Source organism: Triticum urartu, chromosome 7 (assembly GCF_003073215.2).
Source record: "Triticum urartu cultivar G1812 chromosome 7, Tu2.1, whole genome shotgun sequence".
NCBI lineage: Eukaryota > Viridiplantae > Streptophyta > Magnoliopsida > Poales > Poaceae > Triticum > Triticum urartu.
The window spans coordinates 684,870,617-684,892,899 of record NC_053028.1 but is presented as its reverse complement, the minus strand read 5'-3'; the positions used below and the strand labels follow the sequence as shown (position 1 = coordinate 684,892,899).

Here is a 22,283-nt window from a genome sequence, read left to right as displayed (position 1 = left end):
TTCTATCCTTAGTAGGATCAAGTAGTTTTCTGTTCCACCTTCGATATTATACCGATACCCAGAACCTAGTGACATTTTCTCCATCTGCCAGTCGCCGGAACTCTCGCCTTTGTTTTGCCAAATGGAATAACAGAGATAAGATTCACCACTTGCATTTTCATAACCTGTACGGAACGTCCCAAGCCTGCCTTCCCCTGCATCCACAATAGCTATATCTTGTTGGCTCCATTCTCCAGGTGGGAGGTCAGCAATGGAGTCTTATTCATCGGCAAGACCCAGTAGACGCAGCCGCCCACCAAATGGAATATCCGCTCCAAGAGGTGGGCGGGGAACTCCGGCAAAGTCGATTCGATTTTCTTGCTGCTCTCCATTGGAAAAAGAAAAGAGGAGGCCGGCGGCGGAAACCCTTAATCTGATGTGATGGATGGATGGGAATGTTGTTATGTGGAGGTGAGAGATCTTTTGTGCTGCCACAACGGGCCTTGAAAGGTAAGAATATGTAACGGGCCATCTTTCGGCCCATACGGGCTGTCCGTTGTGCTATTTTTTCTAAAGAAAAAACTACTACAGCGCCAGTTTGAAAACTGTATTTTCCGTGCGTACAAAAATACTTTTTACGTGATATATTTACGAAATTAATTTCATAGGGTCATAGGTGAAAACTGTATTTTCCTTGCTAACCAAGTTTCTTTTTTATGTCATATTTATGCAATGAAGTTCAGTGTTATACACTTATACTCAGAATGGGCACGCTATCTCAAGTTCCCAAACAATGGTTTTCAAATTATTATTTTTGCGAGGAAATGGTTTTCCAATTTAACCTGGAATTCTATGAAGATCGACACGTATTAGTTCAGAAAAGTATACGCTTGTAACATATACTACCTCTGTAAACTTTACAAGACAGTAGTACTTTAGTGATCTAAAACATCTTACAAATGTTTGCAAAGGGAGTATTTGATTTGATGTAGAACATACTGCTACAATTATTGTGCACTTGTCTTGCACGCCAACTATATCCGATATAAGGAAACTTGTAGACACGGATATATAATTATGTGCTAAGATTTTTCACTCATGCATTTGGATCAACCACACCTCAAGAGACTATAATAACAGTACAATAAAAAGTACCATAATGGATTCATAATGACATGGGAAAGTCACACACGATATATAGAAATGGTATCCATCCGTCCATCAACAAACATGCCGTCACAGCGACAAAGATTCTTAATATGTAGCAAATGCTCATCACAACTGTCAAATTTCAGCGGCATCTTCATCAACATGTACCTTTCTCTCCCTATCTCCTTTGCGCATAATCTGTAGCTAGCTGCTAATTAGGAGCCATCATCCCAAGAAGAAGAAGAAAATAATTAGGGGTCATCACACTGTCTCAGCGAAATGCCTTCTTAATCTCAGGCATGGGCCACCCTAATCTTGCAAATGCTCATCACAACTGTTACATTCCAGCGCCACCTTCTTCAGTTTGGAGTTCCAAGGATGAGAGGCTTCTTAATCCATCAACCGACTCTGCGCAAGCAAGACAGGTAATAATCAGATGATACAGAAGAACTTTCAGCTCAGGTTGTTGTACAATTCAATACTACTTCACGAGCAAAATGGAACAAACTAGTCACATGCCCACGCTTTGCTTCGCTGTGGGATTCACTAGATACTCATCTTGATTGAAGGTTTTATGAATTAGTTCCCACAAGTGTGCAGCAGGTATATTTTTTCTACCTGGATGGCACGCCCCTTAGTTTTAGCAGTACAACCAAAAATATCTCTCCTAAAGGTAGCCTTACAACACTAATTACCTGGACGTTGCATTTCATAACGGGGTGTGAATGGTGTATATTGGTGATACCCACATTAAAAACTGGGTCTGCAATAAGCGCCATGTGCAGCAACTTAAACTGTGGTAAATGTGTCAAAAATAGTTAGTGCTTAATAAGCAAAGACTACTTCCAATACGAAGATTGGTAATTACTTTCCAAGCTCTGACGTTTGTGTGGAAAGATGTGAGGAATAATGATATCTTTATAAATGAGTCATCAAGACAGTTTTATCATACTTCAATTATTGTTGTTGCAGATCTGTGGAGATGTAAGTACATCAATTGATGAACTTGATAGTGTGAATCAAATGAACTGAAATAATTTGCCACTCGACTTAAAATAGCAAACCTGCAAACAAAAACATATAATTTTCCCAACTCCTTGTTTCTGCCATCAGCATTCGTTTCGACATTGCTAGCCAAAATTTGCTCCCCAAAGCTTGGAGAATTTGCTTCATATAGTGTCCGGTTCCCAGTGCAGCCAGATGAAGTAGTATCGGCTCCAACAGGGAGAGCATGGGCAGCGAGAATCTTCAGCATCAGTCAGCGAGCACAGGCAGCGAGAAGCTTTGGCGGCCCATATAGCAAGCCCAGGAAGCAAGCAACAGAAGATGGTCAGGAGCAAACGCCAGTGCGAGTTTGGTGGCGAGCATGAAATAGTTTCGGTGAGCACGGGCAGCAAGAAGCTTTGGCGGCCCAGAGTTAGCATGGGAAGCAGCGGTAGAGGATGATCAGGAGCAAACACCAGGGGCGAGCGTGGTGGCGAGCATGGAAATAATTTTGGACTTCATGGAATTAAAGACAAGCAGCAAGCTCCCGGGTAATCCTAATTTGTGAACCAATGTTTCTTTTGTTAGCAACGAAATATCCGTGTATTGGACCGGGCCTGCTAAGCCTGGAAGTACACGGTAGCTGTTTGAGATCAAAACCATCCAAATGGAAGGAAAGGCTGGGATGTACAACAGCATAACTATGCCTTTTCAATTGCCTCTTCCAAAAGTAAAATGGATGTAGACTTATATTCCTTTTCAATTGCCTAGAGACCATAAAAACTAGTCCTCGAAAATAATTGCTGCAATTTACGATTTCTGTGAATCTATGAGGACTAAAATTACAAGTGATGCATAATGTCACAGTTATTTTGTCATGTCAGATTATCGTAACGGTCGTTGGAACAAAAAAGACAATGAATCGCAATTATATCCCTGAGCTTGATTAGCTCTTTCACAAGGAAGAAAATAGCCACTACCCAATCACGTAAACAAGAATGATGAATTGTGATAATGAGTTATCACAATTAAAAAAATTGTGCGAAAACTATGAGGGAAAGCAGATAAATGAGATAGAAAGTTTACCACTTCATATTGTTGGCGCTAACAACGATGGTGGGAAGCTGGTATACAAGCATGTCCTTGACGTGCGAAACCAGACAGGTTTACCCCAAGCTCACTTATGCTCTATCATACCAACAATGAAATAAAATCGTGAGAAAATAATATTATGGACAGAAGACAACAATATTTATGGGGATACCTAAGCCATTAACATAATTGTATTTGTATACAGAGTAAGCATGGACAGAAGGTTGTATACAGGGTAAGCATGGACAGAAGGGAAGTCATCATAAGTAAAAATTACGTATGTGTGTCGATATAGCAATCATTCACTCAAAAATTAAATTTACGTATTGAGGACATATTTTTGGAATGCCAGATAAACCTGTATTCCCACTAATATAATTTATTAATAGGAGTGGCCTCCAGCAAGATTTTGAAGTCATGCAAAAGGAGAAGGCTCAAAGATAAGCTTGGGTCACAGCAAAAGCTTAACATCTAAAAGGCATCAGGTTAATCAGCACACAGCACGAGCTAATTAGCACGTACTTAGCAGCTTCTCAACCTCTCGGATGCTCAAAACTTTAACCCCAACCAAATACACGAGCTTCCAAAGCCTGCTCCCCCTCCACTATTCTGCAATAGGGACCAAAAACAAATCTGTAGCAAAGTAGAGAACACAAAAACTGATTAGGAAGTTAAAAGATTCCTTTTCAAAACAACCAGTGTTTCTTATTTCCAAAATTGACCACCATATTAGGTTGCCGCCATAAAAAATAGGTGATCAACTTTCTCCTTTGTAGTACAAAAACAACACCTTGTATGCACAACTTGTGTATATAGTACCACATAACCAATTCACACCAATATAAATTTCTGGGACAATCTCATGTGGCCATTCCATAAAATAAAACTAAATACATACAGTAAACAGTAAACACCCCCTCTAGCTTGTACGAAGCATAGCTTATGCCAAGAATCATTCAAGTTGACCAAACACAGTTGACTATGACTGAATCCAAGACTTTAAATTCTAATTATGTACTTCTAATGAGAAGTCCAGAAAATCTGCTTCGACAATACCAGGCACAGAAAATAATATTATAATAGGAAATTATACTAAATAATGACAAGTACAAAGACTCATCTCACATCCAGGGGTCAACAGAATATATAATCTAAGCAATCGTATGCCGTAAAAACATGGATGGTAAAACAAGGAAGGATAAGGTCTGGCAGTACACTTGAAGTAATTACCTGTCCAGAGGCCATCCGAAATTATCAGTTGAAGAATTTCCGAAGTAAGAAAATAGTACCAGCCTCCAAGATCTGCCCAAATAAATTGACCACAACCAGTATGAACATCACCTGCACAAAATTTGGGATTGAGAGGATATCAGGATAATGTAATTGTTTGGTGTAAGAAGGAATTGTACATGAACGGGAAAGAAATACAGGCGAACCTAGCCGAGCACCATGCTGATAGATGTTGTGTTTCCGGAGTGGAAAGAATTAGTGAAGAGTGGTAGGGGCATAAATACACGTACATGTACCGAGGCAGCAGAAGGATGGGCACATCACCTGCCATGAATGCCTGCAAAGAAACTAAAGAATGATTGCTTCTACAAATCCCGGCGGACAAGTTGTGCTCAGCCGAACGGCCATGGTGTCGGCCTACATCTCCCGCGCAGGCTCTCCTTGCCCTAACCTGTGGGACCCGTGCGATTTGGTCGCTGTTTGGATCGCAGCCAAAATATTGGCTCGCCCAGCCCGCCCCGGCCAGCTCCGTGTAATTTTTGCCAACACATCGGCGCATCGAGGGCGCTGAAATCGGTCGCCAAATTTTTGGCAAGCACGTCTCTCGCCCGCTGATATGTGGATCTCGTGCGTGTTAATGGGAACGACAAATCAATAGTCCACACACGTATTCTCTTGCGTGTTATGTGGATCTCGTACAGCGGATTAATCATCCGAGGAAACAAGCGTTGCCAACGGGTAAATTACAAAGTTGGTTGTTTGGATCGGTTAATCCCCTGGATCACGCAACTAATTGTCCCAGTTTCCGTAAAAGGGCAGCCGTGCATTTGATGACTTTGGTCGAGTTCAAAAGCTGTTCTTTCTACAAAAAGTTGTACGTGTAATAATTTTGCATGTTATAGTTAATTAAGTGTTCATACTTTACAAAAGAAGTTTTGTATGTATTTTTTATTGGCTCAACATTATAATAAATTAGAATCAAATAAGAGCACAAATCAATTCAATCTGGAAACCAAATGAATAACTTGCCAAAAAATTGGAAAGCAACAATGGCTAAAATCCAAACAATAGCAACTTGCCAATTTTTTGGTTATGCCCTCACTTTGGTCATGCCAAATTTTTGGTTGGGCAAGTTGAGGCACAAACCAAACACACCCCAAATTTTCCTCTAGAAAAGCAGCCCTCTAGGACTTTTTGGCCCAGGAATCAGAATCTATGGTGAAAGCCGGAGTAGACAACAGACTAACATTCAAGGTTGCCCAAGTCAAGAAAATGGATGGCCAGAAACGCGCAGGGCATTAGATGGTTGGAAAGCTGCTCAGTTTTACTGTCCTACAATGTGGCTAAATTTCCGTATATCAGAAACATAGCTTGTGTTCATTGACCGCGAACCAAGGCCTAGATTTTGTTTGTCATTGTGTGAATCACTGAATCAAAAATGACCTGAGTGGGCTGTGATAACTCGGGTTGCCAATTTCGCTGTTTGTTAACAGAAGAAAATCCCATCTTCTAACATTTTCCTAGAGTGTTTATAAAGCAACTGTTGAAAAAGGACAGTTCAACAACCACAAACCCAAGGATTTCTTGAACAGACGAGATAAGCAAATCTATACCAATATAAGAAAACATGAGTTAGGATGAGGTTCTTTTGATCTAAGCTCTCCAAAAACTATATATTTAAATTTTGTAACCATCAATCCCATGGTTGTGGGCAAGTATTATACCATCTCCTAATCATAGTATATGTATAGTTTGTTATTTCAACTTATTTATTCATAGTTACTTTCTGAATTTATTTTATGTATGTACGTGGAAATTTATTTCTCATCCTTCAATTTTCTATGTGATATTTATGTAAAAGAAGCCAGTGTCATTACTATCAAGATGGACATGCTATTTCAAGCTTATAAACAAATTTTCAGTCTTAACACTGGATTCTACACCGATATGCATGGCTTTAGAGAAGCATCTGTTTGGCTAAAAAACAAACTGGCAAGTATAGAACTGCATCTCGACCATCGGAGTGCATAGATAAATAGGAAGGCTAACTTCTGTCCCACTGCTTTTTTTGCGACGAAAATCTCATAGTAGCGCTTTTTCAAACTATATGGTTTCATCGACATGGACAGGATGAACCCGCATCAGAAAATCCTGGTGCATCTCCTTCATCCTCGTTCACCTCTTTGGCTCTCGCTTCACCACGGTTTCCTTCAATTCTCTTGAGCTCATCTCCCACCTACATGCTAAGAGTCACCACCACGATGTGGGCTTCTAGGATCTCCTTCCTAGTAGTCGCCACCAGGATGTAGCGTCAGGATTCAAGTGCATGGATCCCTAACTCCGGCAAAGGAACATTTGTATAAAAGTTTGAATCATCATTTTTGTCAAGGGATGTAATATAGTTTTGTATTGCTATTATTTTTGCTAGACACAACCTCAGCCTAAGGTTCACAAAGGGATAGAAATAGAAATATGTTCTCTCCAAAGGACAATATATGGATCTCACAATTTCAATATATGTTCCAACATCTTCTGCGCGCAAGAATTCTCCGCATCCTTTACCCTTGACATCTTATCACTTAAAGTTACCCAAATACCACCATGGCTTTCTACCTGAACAGAGTAAACAAATGTCCTATCATGTGCCGGGCCATCTTCCTTCTCTAACCTGAAAAAAAACCGAAGCAAATGTGTAGGGTTGATCTAGGCAAAATGTCAAGTTAGATAATGCAACAAGTGGTAAGCATTCAAAGGCGCTAAGCTTTCACTCGGCCCCTCCCACACACCTTGTCAAGGGTATTCGAGCCACTAGACCCATCATGACAAAGGACCCACCACAACAAACCAAGGACTTGCTCCAGCTAAAGATCAGGGCTTGCCACCCACGGCAACAGCTACATAGGACCACCCGCTTCTACTCCCCTCACAGCCACGCCGACAAAGATAGCACCCAACACCACCGTTGAAGAGTCGACCGCATAGCCCACCATCCAAGGCCACCGCATAACCCACCATCCAAGGCCACCGCCCGGGCATCCAAACTCCACCGTACAGAACCACTGGTGTGACAGCAGCTGCAACTGAGCCCAGATCTTCGTGAACATGCAAGAAACCGCCACGCCAGATGCACCATATGGGCCACAAGACGAGGCCGCAGACCGACTCTCTCGGTCAAATTTAGCGAAGGGCGGCAACTCTATGCGTGGGCAAGCACCTTCCAGCCAAAGCACCAACGGACCAAGGTCAGAGGTCATGACTGCATCGCCCCCACGCGCCGACGATGGGGGCGAACAGCTCCACTGCAGAGGCCAACAAACGACGCCATGGACTGGCCTTCTTGGACAGATCTAGCGATGCACATCACCTCCATGCCTCGGCGGGCATCTCCCATCCCAAGGCAATGACGGGCCGAGGCGGCGGCCAAGAACGTGTAGCCCGTGCGCGCAACACCAGGGGAGTTGCACGCCACCATGCCCGAGTGGAACCCAATGGCTCTCGGAACCACGTTGTTGACAACGCCATGCGCGGAGGTACGAAGAGGAGCAAGGGTAGAGGGAGGGAGGAGCGCCCCGCCGCCATCATGGGCCGGCCGATTGCCGGTGATGGCGGTGCAGGAGGACACGAAGAGAGTGGTGGTGGAGATGGGAAAACCTAACCCGCAACCCACCGAGGAGGGCGATGCGAGGTCCTCACAGGGGGGGGGGGGGGGGGGAGGGGGGGGTTCGCGTCATCGTTTACTGCCCATTTTCTTAAAAAGGGGGGGGGGGCAATAATACTACTATTGAGCAAGAACCATGAAGGATCAGGCTGCCAGCAAATATGGAAGTTAGGATTTCCTTGATTTGTTACATATATTGATCTCTACACGAATACGGGAAGGTCAAGACTGAAGGTGAGGAAGGATGGTGATGGGTGCATGGAAAGGAAGATGTGTGAGTGGGTGGTTTCTATGTGTGGGCAGGGAGGTAGCATGAAGCAGGCTAGGCGCGCAAGCGAGATAGGAGATGAATGTTACAGGAAGTGAGGAAGGGGAAATGCGGGCATGGGCTTCTAGGAAGGAACACGAAAGCACTGGAGGTTGTGGGTCGATGCCCGAAGGAACATCAGCGGGCATGGGAGAGAATGGGATAAAGGAAAGATATATGCCCATCAAATTTTCTAATTTTCTGATTGGTTAAGATAGTAGATCACTGCAAGGTGGCTCAATGCATACATACAATAATCATGTCAAGTAGCTGCCGCTTTAGTCAAAATAACTTTGTGAAACACAATGTTGGGGGAACTAAAAAAGTGCACAGTTTTTATACTTCAAGGTAGTGTTTTAGACAGTTTTGGAGTTCTAGGTTGAAAAGACATACTCAAGCCATAGTTTAAGGTTGAAAAGTGTACACTTTTTCATTTTAGAAATGACTTAGCACTAACTAAGATGCTAAAATGTACAAAGAATGATCAATTGATTTTATGGGTTTCTAAGAGAGGGGTGGGGGGGTATATAGTACAACCATGATTCAAACAAAATACAGAAATCACTTTGGTTTGACATTAAATCAGCATGAAAGCTTCCCCAACGGTATTAGCAGATAGTTTTTTAGTTTATGAAGTATGGCATTACTCTTTTGTTTTCCACTTTTATACTTTTTTTTAACATAAATTCCCTTTTTCTGGTAACAGAGAAGATATAAGTAAACAAATTTTGAATTAAGAACCATGTAATCGAGTTTTTTTTGGTGGGAGGGGAGGGGGGTGTTCATGCTATAGTGTTTGGCAATCCAACCAAACTAGTGGTTTCCATATACTACATCTGAGATGGTCTGGACAAGTATGTTCCAGATCTAGTGACCTACCGATGTCAAAGTACTATTTACCTAGTAAGGTTGTGTACCAGAAATAGTAGTTCTGGACCAGACTTGTCCAGACAATCACTCAGATCAGGTATCTCTTTCCCACGTGTTCATGCTGTAGTGTTTGGCAATCAAACCAAACTAGTGGTTTCCATACTACATCTGAGTGATGGTCTGGACAAGTCTGTTCCAGACCTACCGAGGTCAAAGTACTATTTACCTAGTAAGGTTGTTTAACAAAAATGACCAAAAGATACTACCCTAAGATAAATGGGAACAAGGGTAAAATTACAATATAGAAACAAAAAATATGTGCATCAGTGAAACAGTTCTAAAGATGCCCAGAACAAAATATATGATCAACAAACAATTGTAGTGTAGGTGTGGGAAAGAGATGCCTCATCTGAGGAGCATTGCAGGAAAAGTTCAACTAATGAACAGGATATATAAAACTAAAAACTGACAGAGTAGTCAAGAATCTTACTTAAAGATAGGTTTTGGCCAATGCTTCCTGCTGCACTGCTCAATAAGCTTCTGCTTGCATTCCCTAAGATCTCCAACCTCAACCCCCAATCCATGGCCAACTCCGGTTGTCAACACTTGCTGATTGCCTCCACCAAGAAGCTTGCTTAATGCATCCCGGGTGGCATTGAGCTTAGCGATTACCATCTGCTCTGAGGAGCCCATCCCAACAAGTGCCCCACCAACAAATACATTTACAACCGCTGTTCCACCCTTCTGCCAAGTCTTGAATTTTATATCTTTCCCATGTTTCTGGCACAGTTCATGCAACGTAGACACAGGTTGCTCATCTATTGTTTCTGCTGTGACAATGGGCTCAAAGAGGAACCTTGTTACCTACATAATAAACAGTGATATCATTATTCACCACCCATTATTCTAGTGAACTACTCTCTCCGTAAATAAATACTCCCTCCGTCCCAAAATTATTGTCTTAGATTTGTCTAAATACAGATGTATCAAGTCACATTTTAGTATTAGATACATCCGTATCTAGACTAATCTAAGACAAGAATTTTGGGACGGAGGGAATATGTCGTTTTAGAGAGCAGACATCCATTTTTTTCAACTTTCACAAATATTATTGGTAAAGCTATCTTGGATTGGTCATACCAAAATGAAATCATACGATTACTCATAGAAAACTACATAGATTTTTATCAGCGTATTATGACTAGAATTAGTAGTTAAGTTATTTTCTGGAAACCTCAGATCAACATATTAATGAATGGGAAATAACATGAAAGATGGATTACACACCTTCCAGAGCTTCTCAAGATCAAAGTTGCAATCCACATAGACAGCAGCGGCAATGGCCTCAACTATATCAGCAAGCACCTTGGGAGCCTTAAATACAGTGCCACCATAGGGCGTAGTGCCAAGGTCATCCTCTAACTCTTGTTTCACTGACTGGATAAACTGTCCTACCTGCAGAAAGGTGTACCCAGTAACATCACAATGGTAGCCAAAAACAGTTCATCTAATATCCACATCTCCAAGAGATAACATCAATCACTTAACAATTGAAATGCATTATGCCTTATGAACCCGAATGGAGCGGCGGGAGTACTTACCAATTCCAGTTTCAGCATTGATAAATACAGTACTAAACTTATTCTTGCATCACTAAATCAAAGCTAAGATGTGGCGTGAGCTGCTATAGGTAGATGTTTAGCTCTATGTTTTACACTCAAATTAAGCCCATCGAACCGCTCGAGCGGACAGTAAAAAGTGGATGATTTAATACAACATCTATATATAAAAACAGAGCCCGCAGATCTATGGCTTCTAACTCAGGACGCTTACGCGGCACATACCAAGAGATCGAGGCGAGGGCAGTTGCGTCGGAGCAGCGGGTAGAGGTCGTGGCGCACGGCGGCGCGGGCCAGCTTCTCGGTGGAGATGTTGGCGGCCCGGAGCGTGGAGAGCGCCCCGGGGCCGACGGTGGGGTTGGTGAGGTAGAGGAAGTTGGAGAAGGCAAGGCCGAGCGCCGCGTCCCCGACGAACTCGAGCCTCTGGTACGAGCCTGCTGCGCCGCCGGCGAAGGACTGGTGGGTGAGCGCCTCCTCGAGCAGGGAGCGGTTGTTGAACTGGTACTGGAGAAGCCGCTCCACGCGGGCCGCCGCCTCCTCCCTGTCCGCCACGAAGCCGGGCGGCGGCAGCGTGACGGGGCCCGACGGCGGAGGCGACGAGGCGCGGCGCTTGCGGGAGGCGGGCTCCATCATCCCTGGCGTGCCGGTGCGCGTGACCGTCTGGCTAGATCGGGAGGGGGGAGATGAAATTTTGGAGAAGAGAGTTTGGCGGCGTCCGCCGGAGTAGAGTGCTGCTGCTGGAGAGCGGGGCAGGGGCGGGTGACGCCGACGGGAGGAGCAGCGGAGGAGGAGGGACCCTACCCGGCCGCCATGACGCCGGAGGGAGCCGCGCACAAGGGACCGGCGGCGGCCTGGAGGAAACCTAGCGATGGGAGGAAAGGGGATCCAGGGCTGCGAGCGGGACTGGGCTCTTCGCCTGAATTTTTTTTGCGCGTGGGGGTTGCGGGCCTGCCAGTGGCATTTTTGTTGTAATATGCCCAAACAATAGTTGCATTTCCACATACCCTTTCGGGTTTGAGTGAGAATCTGCCGGAAGGCGGAAGCACCCCTCTTTTCAGGCTTTTTTCATGGGAAACGTTTGTTTCCAGCCGGATGATTTCTTCCTGGCGTAAACCGCTCCCTCCGCTCGACACGCGCACGCACGGCCCCACGCACCGCTCTACACTTTTTCTTAAAACATCTACAACAGTGAAGCCGCCGACGCGGCGTCAGGTGTTGACATGGAGCTACGACGGGCAGTCGGTGCCGTGATGGAGCACCACCACGCCAGCGGTGGCGCTGCAGTGAAGCTAGCGGCGGTCGTCGGGGTGCTGCGGTGGCACTGCCGTGAAGCCTGCGGCGGTCGTCGTTGTGCTGCGATGGCGCTACAATGAAGCATGCAGTGGCCGTCGGGGTGATGCGGTGGAGCACTGCTGTGCCGGCGGTGGCGCTACAGTGAAGCATACAGCTGCCATCACCGGTGTGGATTGATGTTGCGACTTGCGCGGCGTCGGCATGCTCAATACCGTGGCCATTGATGTGGTCCGTGTTGCTGAGTGTCGCTGGCCGGTGCTGAAAAGAGGGAGAGGGGTGCCACTGCCAGGGTGCTGCAAAGGCAACACCTCCGCGAGTCGCCGGTGCTGCCATGGAGCTCCACCAGGCCACGTCGCTGCAGTGGGACATCGTCGGGACCGCTGGAGATGCAATGAAGCACCGCCGGATCATTGAAGCTCCGCTGGGGTTGCAATGAAACGTCGTCGCTGATGGAGCTTCGGTGGGGGAGCCGCCGGTGTTGCTATGAAGCTCCGTCGAGAGCCTTCCAGTGCTACAATGAGCTTCCCCGAGGGCCACCACTGCTGCAATGGAGCTTAGCCAGTGGCCGCCGGAGTTGCACTCAAGCATCACCGGAGCGCCCTGTGTTTCAATGGAGCATCGCCGGCGGCGTCCGGTGCTGCGATGGAGCACCGCCGCACCGATGTTACCACCGTAGTGAAGCGTCGCCGGCGGCTACCTGGGCTCCGATGCACTGCTGCTGTTGTGCGATGTGAGAAGACCATTCAAACTAGCTGAGAGGAGAGATCCGACAGTGTGGTGGGACTGATCAAATGGCCAGCAAGGCGGCTTAAATCTTTCTGGCATCAGCCGGTTGATTTGTAGCACTTACCTTTTTCATTGTGATGAAGTGAGGGAGTGTGAAAATAAGTTGAGCTGACTTTTACAAAACAAGTTTTTTTTGTGCTTTTAGCTTATTTTGACAATAAGCTATTATAGGCTACTCCCTTCATCCAGAAATACTTGCCGGAGAGATTGATGTATCTAGACATATTTTAATTCTAGATATATCCACGGGTGCTTTGTGAACATATTTTTTTAAAGTATTTTCTTTTAAAATTAGATACATATTATAAGCTATTATTTTTATCGCTCACAAACAGTATTGGTGGTTTGTGAACATATTTTCTTTTCTTTCAAAATTTATCACTCACAGATATTTTTCTGAAGTCATGAATATCTTTTTCTATATTCATCGGACACGAACTTATTCTCAAATTCATGCTCGTGAACATTTTTTCCATATTCGCTAACAATATTAATGGTCCGTGAACATATTTTAAAATTTATCTTTCGTGAATACTCTTTTAAAGTTGCGAACATTTATTCCATATTCGCGAACATATTTCCAAATTTATCGCTCGTGAAGATATCTTCTTTTCTTTTAAAATTTATGGTTCGCCATCATTTTTTTAACGTCGTGAACTTCTATTCAAATTCATGGTTTGCGAACATTTTTATAAAGTCGCGGACTTTTTTCAATACTTGCCAACATATTTATTATCTAATGAACATTTTTTTCCATATTCGCGAACATTTTTTGAAATAATGATTTTAGTTTTTTTGTGCATTTCTGTCACCAGCCGTTACCTTGAGGACCCTCTTCTTCTGTACTCCTGGGAGTATGTACTCTCATTCTTAATATACCTCATATACGCATTAATTATACCTCTTTATTATTCTTAATATACTTCATTAAATATTCTAAGATACCCCAATACGAGTTTTGTTGAAAAAATATCATCTGCGATGTACTTTTTGTAATATACCTTTTTCACATACAAACACATCAGTATATACGTAAACATTTAAAAATATGTAGACTCACATGAATTTTTTCATGAAACTCATTTTGGGGTATCTAATAATTAGTAATGAAGTATATTAAAAATAATAAAGTGGTATAAAAGATTCATCTATGTGGTATATGAGAAGCAGGAGTACACAACCATTTTCTATATATATATATATATATATAATCTTTCCCTAATACCACGGATTGACTCCATGGGTTCACCGTCACAATACGCTTCTTCCCATGAATTTACGCTTTCAGTTTTTTTTTCAACATGTTCATATTTTTTCCAAAATCCAAGGTGCATCGCGTCCTCCTTTTTTTTACGGTCGCTTCTTTAAAAAATGGCCACACATAAAAAGTTGGTATTTTGAGGATTCGAATGCGGGTCACCAAAAAAGTGCATAGAGCGAGCGACCAACTCAGCTAGCCCATTGTATGTTCAGAAAAACAAGGATTACCCACTTAGTCTATCACGCCAGGAGGATTTTCGGCCGCCTCATTATTCCAGCCCACCCTGCCAAGGGAAGCCACACAACCGAACGGGCAAAGCTGGCCCAAAGCCTGGTGCAGAAAAGTACTCGATGGTGGGCGGAATCAAACTCTAAACCCTTTTAAATAGTCCCATACTGCTACCTTAAACCCAATCTTTGCAATTTATATACATCTTCGAGTTTACTCTGTATTAAGGAGCCATCTCGGGAACCAATAAAGAAGGAAATAAGTCCTTCCATAATAAAGAAGGAAAGAGAGAGAAAAGAAGAAAAGAGGAGGGATTTCATATATCTCTTGACAGAATAATGAAGAAAAGAAAGAAAAATAAAGAAGGAAAGAGGAGGGCGATTTCATGGCTTATATGGCAGAATAAGGAGGGAAAGAGGGCTGGGATTTCATGTCTAGACGGAGAAAAAAAATGAAAAGTGGAAGCTGTCCTAAGGAAGGAAAATACAAAAAACTGAAAAAAGGAAAGAGAGCGTCTCCAAATGGGATATAATGTCACTAATAAACGTCTCCGTGCATGGAATGTCAATAGTAGCAACCACTAAAAACAAAATAAATCTTTGCTATTATTTTTCTGCTAAACCCACTAGCGCCCGTCACAAACTCTTACAATGCTCCTAATAAAAAAATATTGGTCACCAAAGCACAAGCAGTTGGACTCTGCTGTGTGCGACACAAACTCCACACTTTACTTTGTTATATTAGCCACTGATGGAGGATTTTTGTACAACACTCCTAATATCAATGCCCCGCAAAGAATGCTTATGATACCATTACCCCACAAAAAATGCTTCTAATATCGTTGGACACAAATAGTGCTATGCTACCCCTAAACCTACCCAACACTGGTTCATGGAAATCTTTGTTGCCTCTGTAGTGAAGCAAGAATGTTGTACTACGACTTCACCATTTTCATTATAGTGCGATATTTTTGGGGCATCACTAAGCAACGTCAACAAATATGTGAAGAGATACTCGCGACCAGGTGGATATTTCTATGATTTAAATTGCACACACCTACAGTACACTTACAAATTCCTTTCACGATTATGTTTTTGCACAACACATCTTTTCATGTTGTTTCTCATGCGGCAGTGTGGAAGATTTCAAAGAGTTTACTGATGTCACCATGTCTGGCAGTCGGTCGTGGGAGGAGGGGGAAAGGTCTTAGCTATTGGGTTCATAAAGTAATTATGTATTTTAAAAAGTACATTGTATATTAAAAAATGTAATAATAATAATAATAATAATAATCTTTCCCTAATAATAAAGCACAGATTGACTCCGTGGGTTCACCGTCACAATAAGCTTTCTTCTCATGTCATAATACGCTTTTACGATTTGTATAGACAAAATCGTAATATAAACAAGGTGGTACTAATTTTATGGAATTTTCATCAATCGTCTAAGAAAATTTAGTCCGAAGGCCGCTACGCGCACAACAGGCTGGGCCTCGACCTGAAGTTCCGCATGCTACCTGGGCCACATCGTCAAGATGGAAAAACGATTCCTAATGGCCGGCTCCTGCCACTGTCAGGGTGGAAAAAGAATGAAAACTAATCCAATCCAATTGTGAATCAAACTCCCAACCTCGGCTTCCATCTATGGGGAAGTAGCCAGCCGCACGGTACTATGATAGCATGAGATTCGATTTTTATTAGTCCCATATATCGCTTCTTTAAATAAAGTCAGCCAAGAAAGACCCGATAAATCCCACTCAAAAAGAAAGAAAAGATAACATAGAGGAAAGGAGGGGACAATCCAGATGGCGGGTGGCGGGATTCAACGGTCGGCGGGGTGCTCGTGCTGCCGGCCACGAACACACCACATAGAGGCAGGCAGGAAGGGGCCGGGGCGGTGATCGAGGTAGACTATGTCGGTGGCGGCTGCACATCGGGACTGGAGATCGGGAGGGTGCGGTGGCTTGTGTTGATGGGGACGACAGATCCAGAGTGGAGGCCAGCTCCGGACGCGGCGGATGGCGGGGTTCGTCGGTCGGCGGGGTGCTGGACGCTGGTGCTGCTAGCGGCGAACACAACACAGAGCAGAGGAACTCAGGTACCAGGAGCACAGTCCGCCACCAGCTTCTCTCTTTCCATGTCGCGGACAGCCGCAGACTTTGCAGTTGGGCACGTACTGAGGACTGGAGGAGCGCACGCACGCTGCGGTCATTTAGGACCCCACACCGACACGTTGCTGGGACACTTGCGGAGTTGGCCGGCAAAGGCGCAGTACTATGCGAGCATAGCCGTGCGGCCCTTCTCGATGGCGGTGGAGCCGGCGTTGGCGAAGGCGTACATGGTGGCCATCTGAATCTGGTAGTGGTATGTGATCCTGTTAAGGATGGACAGAGGATGTACTGACGCCTGACAAGACATCGATGATCAGTGTTGTATACGGGTCTAACTCCATGCAATCAAGTTGAATCATTGAATCGGTGACGAAGAGTTTGCTTGGTAGCTGCTTGTGGATTCTCCCGATCAGAGAGAGTAGGCTGGTAGTACGAGTTACTCTGTATTTTCATTGGATGCAGCATACGCGGGATGTTGCGACGCCCAGCGGACAATGCGGGGTGTTCGCTTGAACCCGTTTGTGATGGTGCAGTCAGCCCAGAGGCAACTTTGCGGGTTTTTGTTTGACGGCGGAGCGGCGGGATGACCCGTCCATCTTGTAACCTGACGCAAGGGCGCGGCAGGCGCTGCTGGTCGGCGGTGCGGGATGCGGGAGGAGCTATGGCATGCGGTCGCTGCGCTGCGGAGACATGGAGGTGAATTGGATTGGGTCTTCCCTGACAAAGACAATCTTCATGGTACATGATGAAGACGGCAGCTATAGCTGCATGAGCGCGACCCACAAAAAAAAGTAGATGTACATTTTTTTTTGCAGGAACAAAAAATGTAGATGTACATGTACGCACAGGATGCTCTTGCTCTTAATGAAAAAACTAACTACACACTCTTTGTTTTGCCACAAAGATAATCCTATTTCGGGTACAATGACCAACCAAGATCATGTAAAAAATAGACTTTGTGTCGGAAAATTAAATAAACTCACAATGACAAAATAAATTTTCAATATCTCTAAGAAAAAAAATGAATTTGAGGTACCCTAAAATAATTATTAGCCTCCTTAGATTTCCTCAGTTTAAAATTGTACCAGCATAATAAGGTTTGAAAATGCAGATATTTTGTTGGAAATGTCATCAATGAGATTTTGTATAGTAAAAAACTCTCTTATTTTCTGCACAAAGACTACAACCAACATGCTAAAAAATCGACACTAGCAGTAGATACTCTATAGCTATAAATCTATGTATGAAATAATGCGTGTCTTAGTAACTATTTTTGGCACTATTAAAGTTGAATTGTAAATTAAGCTTTCACTGCTTATGCTATTATTGAAATGATGGGCATGTACCCGTGGAGTGTCTTAAACAATTATTATTACGCCAAGGATTTTATTTCTCCCGTTGCAACGCACGAGCATGTTGCAGTACAGCTCAAGGCAGATCGTAGATTACATGGCTAAGCAGCCCACCTGTGTTTTGTAATTGTTTGTTGTGTTATTTAAATTAAATTGGTTTATGTATTCTGCTGGAGTAGTCACATGTCATACTAATTTCAGAAGAACAATTTCTAATTTAATAGTTAGTGTATTGTTGGTCTAAAATGAAAATCCCAAACAAAAATAGAGTCATAATTTGTATTTATGCGACGAATAATGAAAGTTTCAAATGCTACATTTAAACTAAGATTTTTGGAATAAACTATTATGTCTCTAAAGCTTGTCTCATGTAAGCCATCAACTAAATGTATTATATTAGCATGAATAATTGTTAAGTGCAACCAGTGGTCAGTTTTATTTGATTTTGAATAAACAAGGTGAGCTATACATTATATGATCTCAGTAGCTTGATTTGAACCCCGTTGCAACGCACGGGCCCTTTTACTAGTATTATATATATATATATATATATATCCCTAATAATAAATCACGGATTGATTCCGTGGATTTACCGTCACAATACGCTTTCTTCTCATGCCATAATACGCTTTTATGATTTGTATAGACAAAATTATCTATCCCTAATAATAAAGCATCTACCCCTAATAATAAAACACGGATTGATTCCGTGGGTTCAACATCACAATACGCTTTCTTCTCATGCCATAATACGCTTTTATGATTTGTATAGACAAAATTATCTATCCCTAATAATAAAGCACGGATTGACTCCGTGGGTTCACCGTCACAATACGCTTTCTTCTCATGCCATAATACGCTTTTATGATTTGTATAGACAAAATTATAATATAAATGAGGTGGTACTAATAGCATATTCGCCCGTCTGTGAAAAACGTTTTGTTCTTGGGCTGGACTTGACGTTTTCATAAGCAGCCCAGACTCATCCGTCGTTGGAATTTTTGCCCCGCACGAGAACGCGAGGGTTTCCTCCGCCGCTGCCGCTGCCGCGACCCCATATCCCTCCACTCCACGGCGCCCGTCCTCGCTCCGCAGTCGCCAAATCCGGACGAGATCGGTAGGATCCACTATCGGGCGAGGTTTCTCTCTCTGTAAGTCGCTGCCGCGACCCATGGAAACTCCGACGAACGGAGTGCATACCGGCAGCCTGCGGGCCGGCGGATCAGCGCCGGCCACCTCCACCGTCACCTCCTCCTCCATGACCTACGCAGCCGGACGCCCGAGGTGATCGCATGCTACGAGTGCGTGTTGGTGTGTGCTTAGCCTGCCGCTGCGTACGTACCGGCTCGTGTGCATGTGCCTGTGTGCTGATGGAAAGTATGGCTTGCTAGCCAGAACATCTTCGTGACACTGATTGTTTTGCCGCTGCTTAGGACTTCCCTATACAGTAGATATAAGATGATTTGTGTGTTCTAAATTCTTGCAAATTGAACTGACTATTTGTTATCTCTCCTCTCTAGATCAGAGAAGATGTTATTATTTTTTCAGAAAAAGGAAATTAGTATTTGAACGCCATCCCACTAGTAGAAAACAGGGCTATGGTCCAGGCCGGCTCAGCCCATTAGTCCCGGTTCAGTGTAGAACCGGGACTAATGTGGACATTGGTCCCGGTTCGTGAGCCCAGGGGGCCGGCCGTACCACGTGGGCCATTGGTCCCGGTTCGTCTGGACCTTTTGGTCCCGGTTGGTGGGACGAACCGGGACCAATGGGCCTCGCTCCTGGCCCACCACCATTGGTTCCGGTTGGTGGCTTAAACCGGGACCAAAGGATCCCCTTTAGTCCCGGTTCTTGCCACAAACCGGGACCAATGAGGTGCCTATATATACCCTCGCCCGCGAGCAGAGCACTCCAGTGCTCTGTTTTTCTCTGGCCGGCGAGGGGAGGGGTTTGTGGTGCTCTAGCTCACCTCCTATGCACATGAGGTGTTCGATGGAATGCCCGAGCCACACTACTTAAACTTTCTCCTCTCGAAGCTCGACCTCCAAGCTCCATTTTCCTCGAGATTTGTCTAGATTTAGCGGTCCGTCACGCCCCGTCCCCGTCTTCATCGCCGTCGATCACCCGCGCTGATCTCATCACCGACACCACCGTGGTGAGCCTCTTGTTCTTATCTTCTTTCTGAAAGGAAAAATATTCTTACTTGTCTGTTTAGATAGATACTTGTATCATTTTCTTACATTTATTATTGCATCTTATATAGTGCGATGGTTTTGGTATCCGCCCCCGTCGGCCCTCGTCCTGTCTATGATTCGGATTTGGTATGTATATTATCTTCATAACTATTGGTTCATTTATTGTTTATGAAAATTATGCCGACCAACGTGACATAGATTTTATTTATCTAGGATGTATGTGAATCGGAAATGCCAACCGACCCTATTGTCGAGAGGTTAAATTTAGTTGAAGAAGAAAACAATTTGTTGAAGGAAAAAATAAAAAAAATTAAGGAGGAGAAGATGATATTGGAGTTGCATGTTGCGGATGTCGTCGATGATCACAAGATCAAGATGGATGCAATGCGCTTGAAGATTAGAAAGATTAGAAAATATGCCATTCATACCGAGGCTTGGTATCATTATGCCGTTGGATCAATTGTTACATTGGTTGCGATTATGATCGCATTTGTTTTCGCATTGAAATGTTTTACATAGTTTCAATGTATGGTTTAATTAATTAGATGCTCTGGAGAGCTATATGTTGTTAGATGAGAACTATGTATGCACTTTGGTTTTAATGTGATGATGAACTTCTATTAATTTGGACACTTAATTATATATAATGCACGCAGATGAACCGGCAATGGATGTACGGTGACAGACACACCCGCGAGTACATTAAGGGCGTGCATGAGTTTCTCGATGCGGCTGAGGCAAACAAGCAGAATGGTTTTATGTGTTGTCCATGCACTGAATGTGGGAATATGAGGTCTTACTCTAACCAGAAAATCCTTCACTCCCACCTGCTTTACAAGGGTTTCATGCCACACTATAATGTTTGGACGAGGCACGGAGAAATAGGGGTTATGATGGAAGACGGCGAAGAAGAAGAGTACGATGACAACTATGTGCCCCCTGAATACGGTGATGCTGCAACGGGGGGAGCTGGTGAAGATCAAGAGGAACCAGACGATGTGCCCAATGATGCTGCCACGGGTGAAGCTGCTGAAGATAAAGAGGAACCAGACGATGTGCCCGATGATGATGATCTCCGCCGGGTCATTGTCGATGCAAGGACGCAATGCATTAGTCAAAAGGAGAAGCTGAAGTTCGATCGCATGTTAGAGGATCACAAAAAAGGGTTATACCCCAATTGCGAAGATGGCAACACAAAGCTCGGTACCGTACTGGAATTGCTGCAGTGGAAGGCAGAGAATGCTGTGGCTGACAAAGGATTTGAGAAGCTACTGAAAATATTGAAGAAGAAGCTTCCAAACGAGATCACTGGCCCGCATTCAGGAGGATGGCAGAACTATTCAGGAGGTGGAAGAAAGAGCTGAATAAGTTTGTCGAAAAAAATGAGACACCAGAATTCAAGGGCAGATATGAGAAGATCAGAGATCACTGGCCCGCATTTGTGGCCCACAAGACATCAGAAAAGAGTAAGAAGATGTCGGCGACAAACAAGCAAAATGCTGCGAAGAAGAAACTTCACCATCGCACGGGGTCAGGTGGCTACCTCGTAGCCCGGCCTAAGTGGTCCAAGAGTGAGAATGATCTGGTTCATAAAGGGATCGAACCAGAGACAAATAACTGGCCAGACCGTTGCCGGACTTGGTTCTTCGGGGCTGGCGGAACCCTGGACCCTAAAACAGGGAAGTGCATTTGGACGAACGATCAAATGGACATACCAGTCAGTAAGCTTAAGCAGTATATCGAAGCAGCGCAGGAAGGGACGTTCTTTCCAGACAGAGAGAACGACGAGCTCACAATGGCCCTCGGGAATCCTGAGCACCCTGGACGGACACGAGGCACGCCAGACTCCATTCCGTGGAAGGTTGGGTTTCCAGACGCAGGCGGTTACAAATCCCATGAGAGGAGGAAAAAAGTGCAGCAGACCCAAATGCAGGCGCTGCAAGCAAGGGTGGACGCGATAGAGGAACGAGAAGCAAATCGCAGCAAACGTACTGCCGAAGCCTCCCCCGAAGCTACCCCGCCATCTCAGCGCAGAAGCAGCGTGGCTTCCACCGAGCTGCTTCAGCTAGAGCATGCCTTGACGGCTCCTGCCAGCTATCCCGTGGATGCTATCACGGAGTCTCAAAATTGCCACCTTATGACGCAATGGATGAATTTGAAGGTCAAGGCGGCT

The 22,283-nt window shown here is 44.3% G+C and overlaps 1 protein-coding gene across 20 annotated transcripts; it reads right to left on the bottom strand.

The window, feature by feature from the left end:
* Nucleotides 1–1,113: 1,113 nt before the first annotated feature.
* LOC125520702 (ribonuclease 3-like protein 2) lies at nucleotides 1,114–11,811 on the bottom strand. Of its 20 annotated transcripts, XM_048685670.1 has the most exons (10): nucleotides 11,114–11,811; nucleotides 10,557–10,724; nucleotides 9,760–10,133; nucleotides 6,941–7,102; nucleotides 4,725–4,771; nucleotides 4,435–4,545; nucleotides 3,727–3,837; nucleotides 3,199–3,300; nucleotides 1,824–1,922; nucleotides 1,114–1,536 (listed from the first exon to the last, which is right to left on the bottom strand). In XM_048685670.1, exons 1-7 carry the CDS (start codon nucleotides 11,519–11,521, stop codon nucleotides 3,809–3,811), a joined length of 1,299 nt encoding a protein of 432 aa, XP_048541627.1. In that variant the 5' UTR covers nucleotides 11,522–11,811; the 3' UTR covers nucleotides 1,114–1,536; nucleotides 1,824–1,922; nucleotides 3,199–3,300; nucleotides 3,727–3,808. The 20 variants fall into 20 exon arrangements, with proteins under 20 accessions (XP_048541627.1, XP_048541626.1, XP_048541630.1 ...); XM_048685669.1 differs by lacking the exon at nucleotides 1,824–1,922; XM_048685673.1 differs by lacking the exon at nucleotides 1,824–1,922 and having other exon boundaries at nucleotides 3,727–3,813.
* Between the last annotated feature and the right edge of the window lie 10,472 nt (nucleotides 11,812–22,283).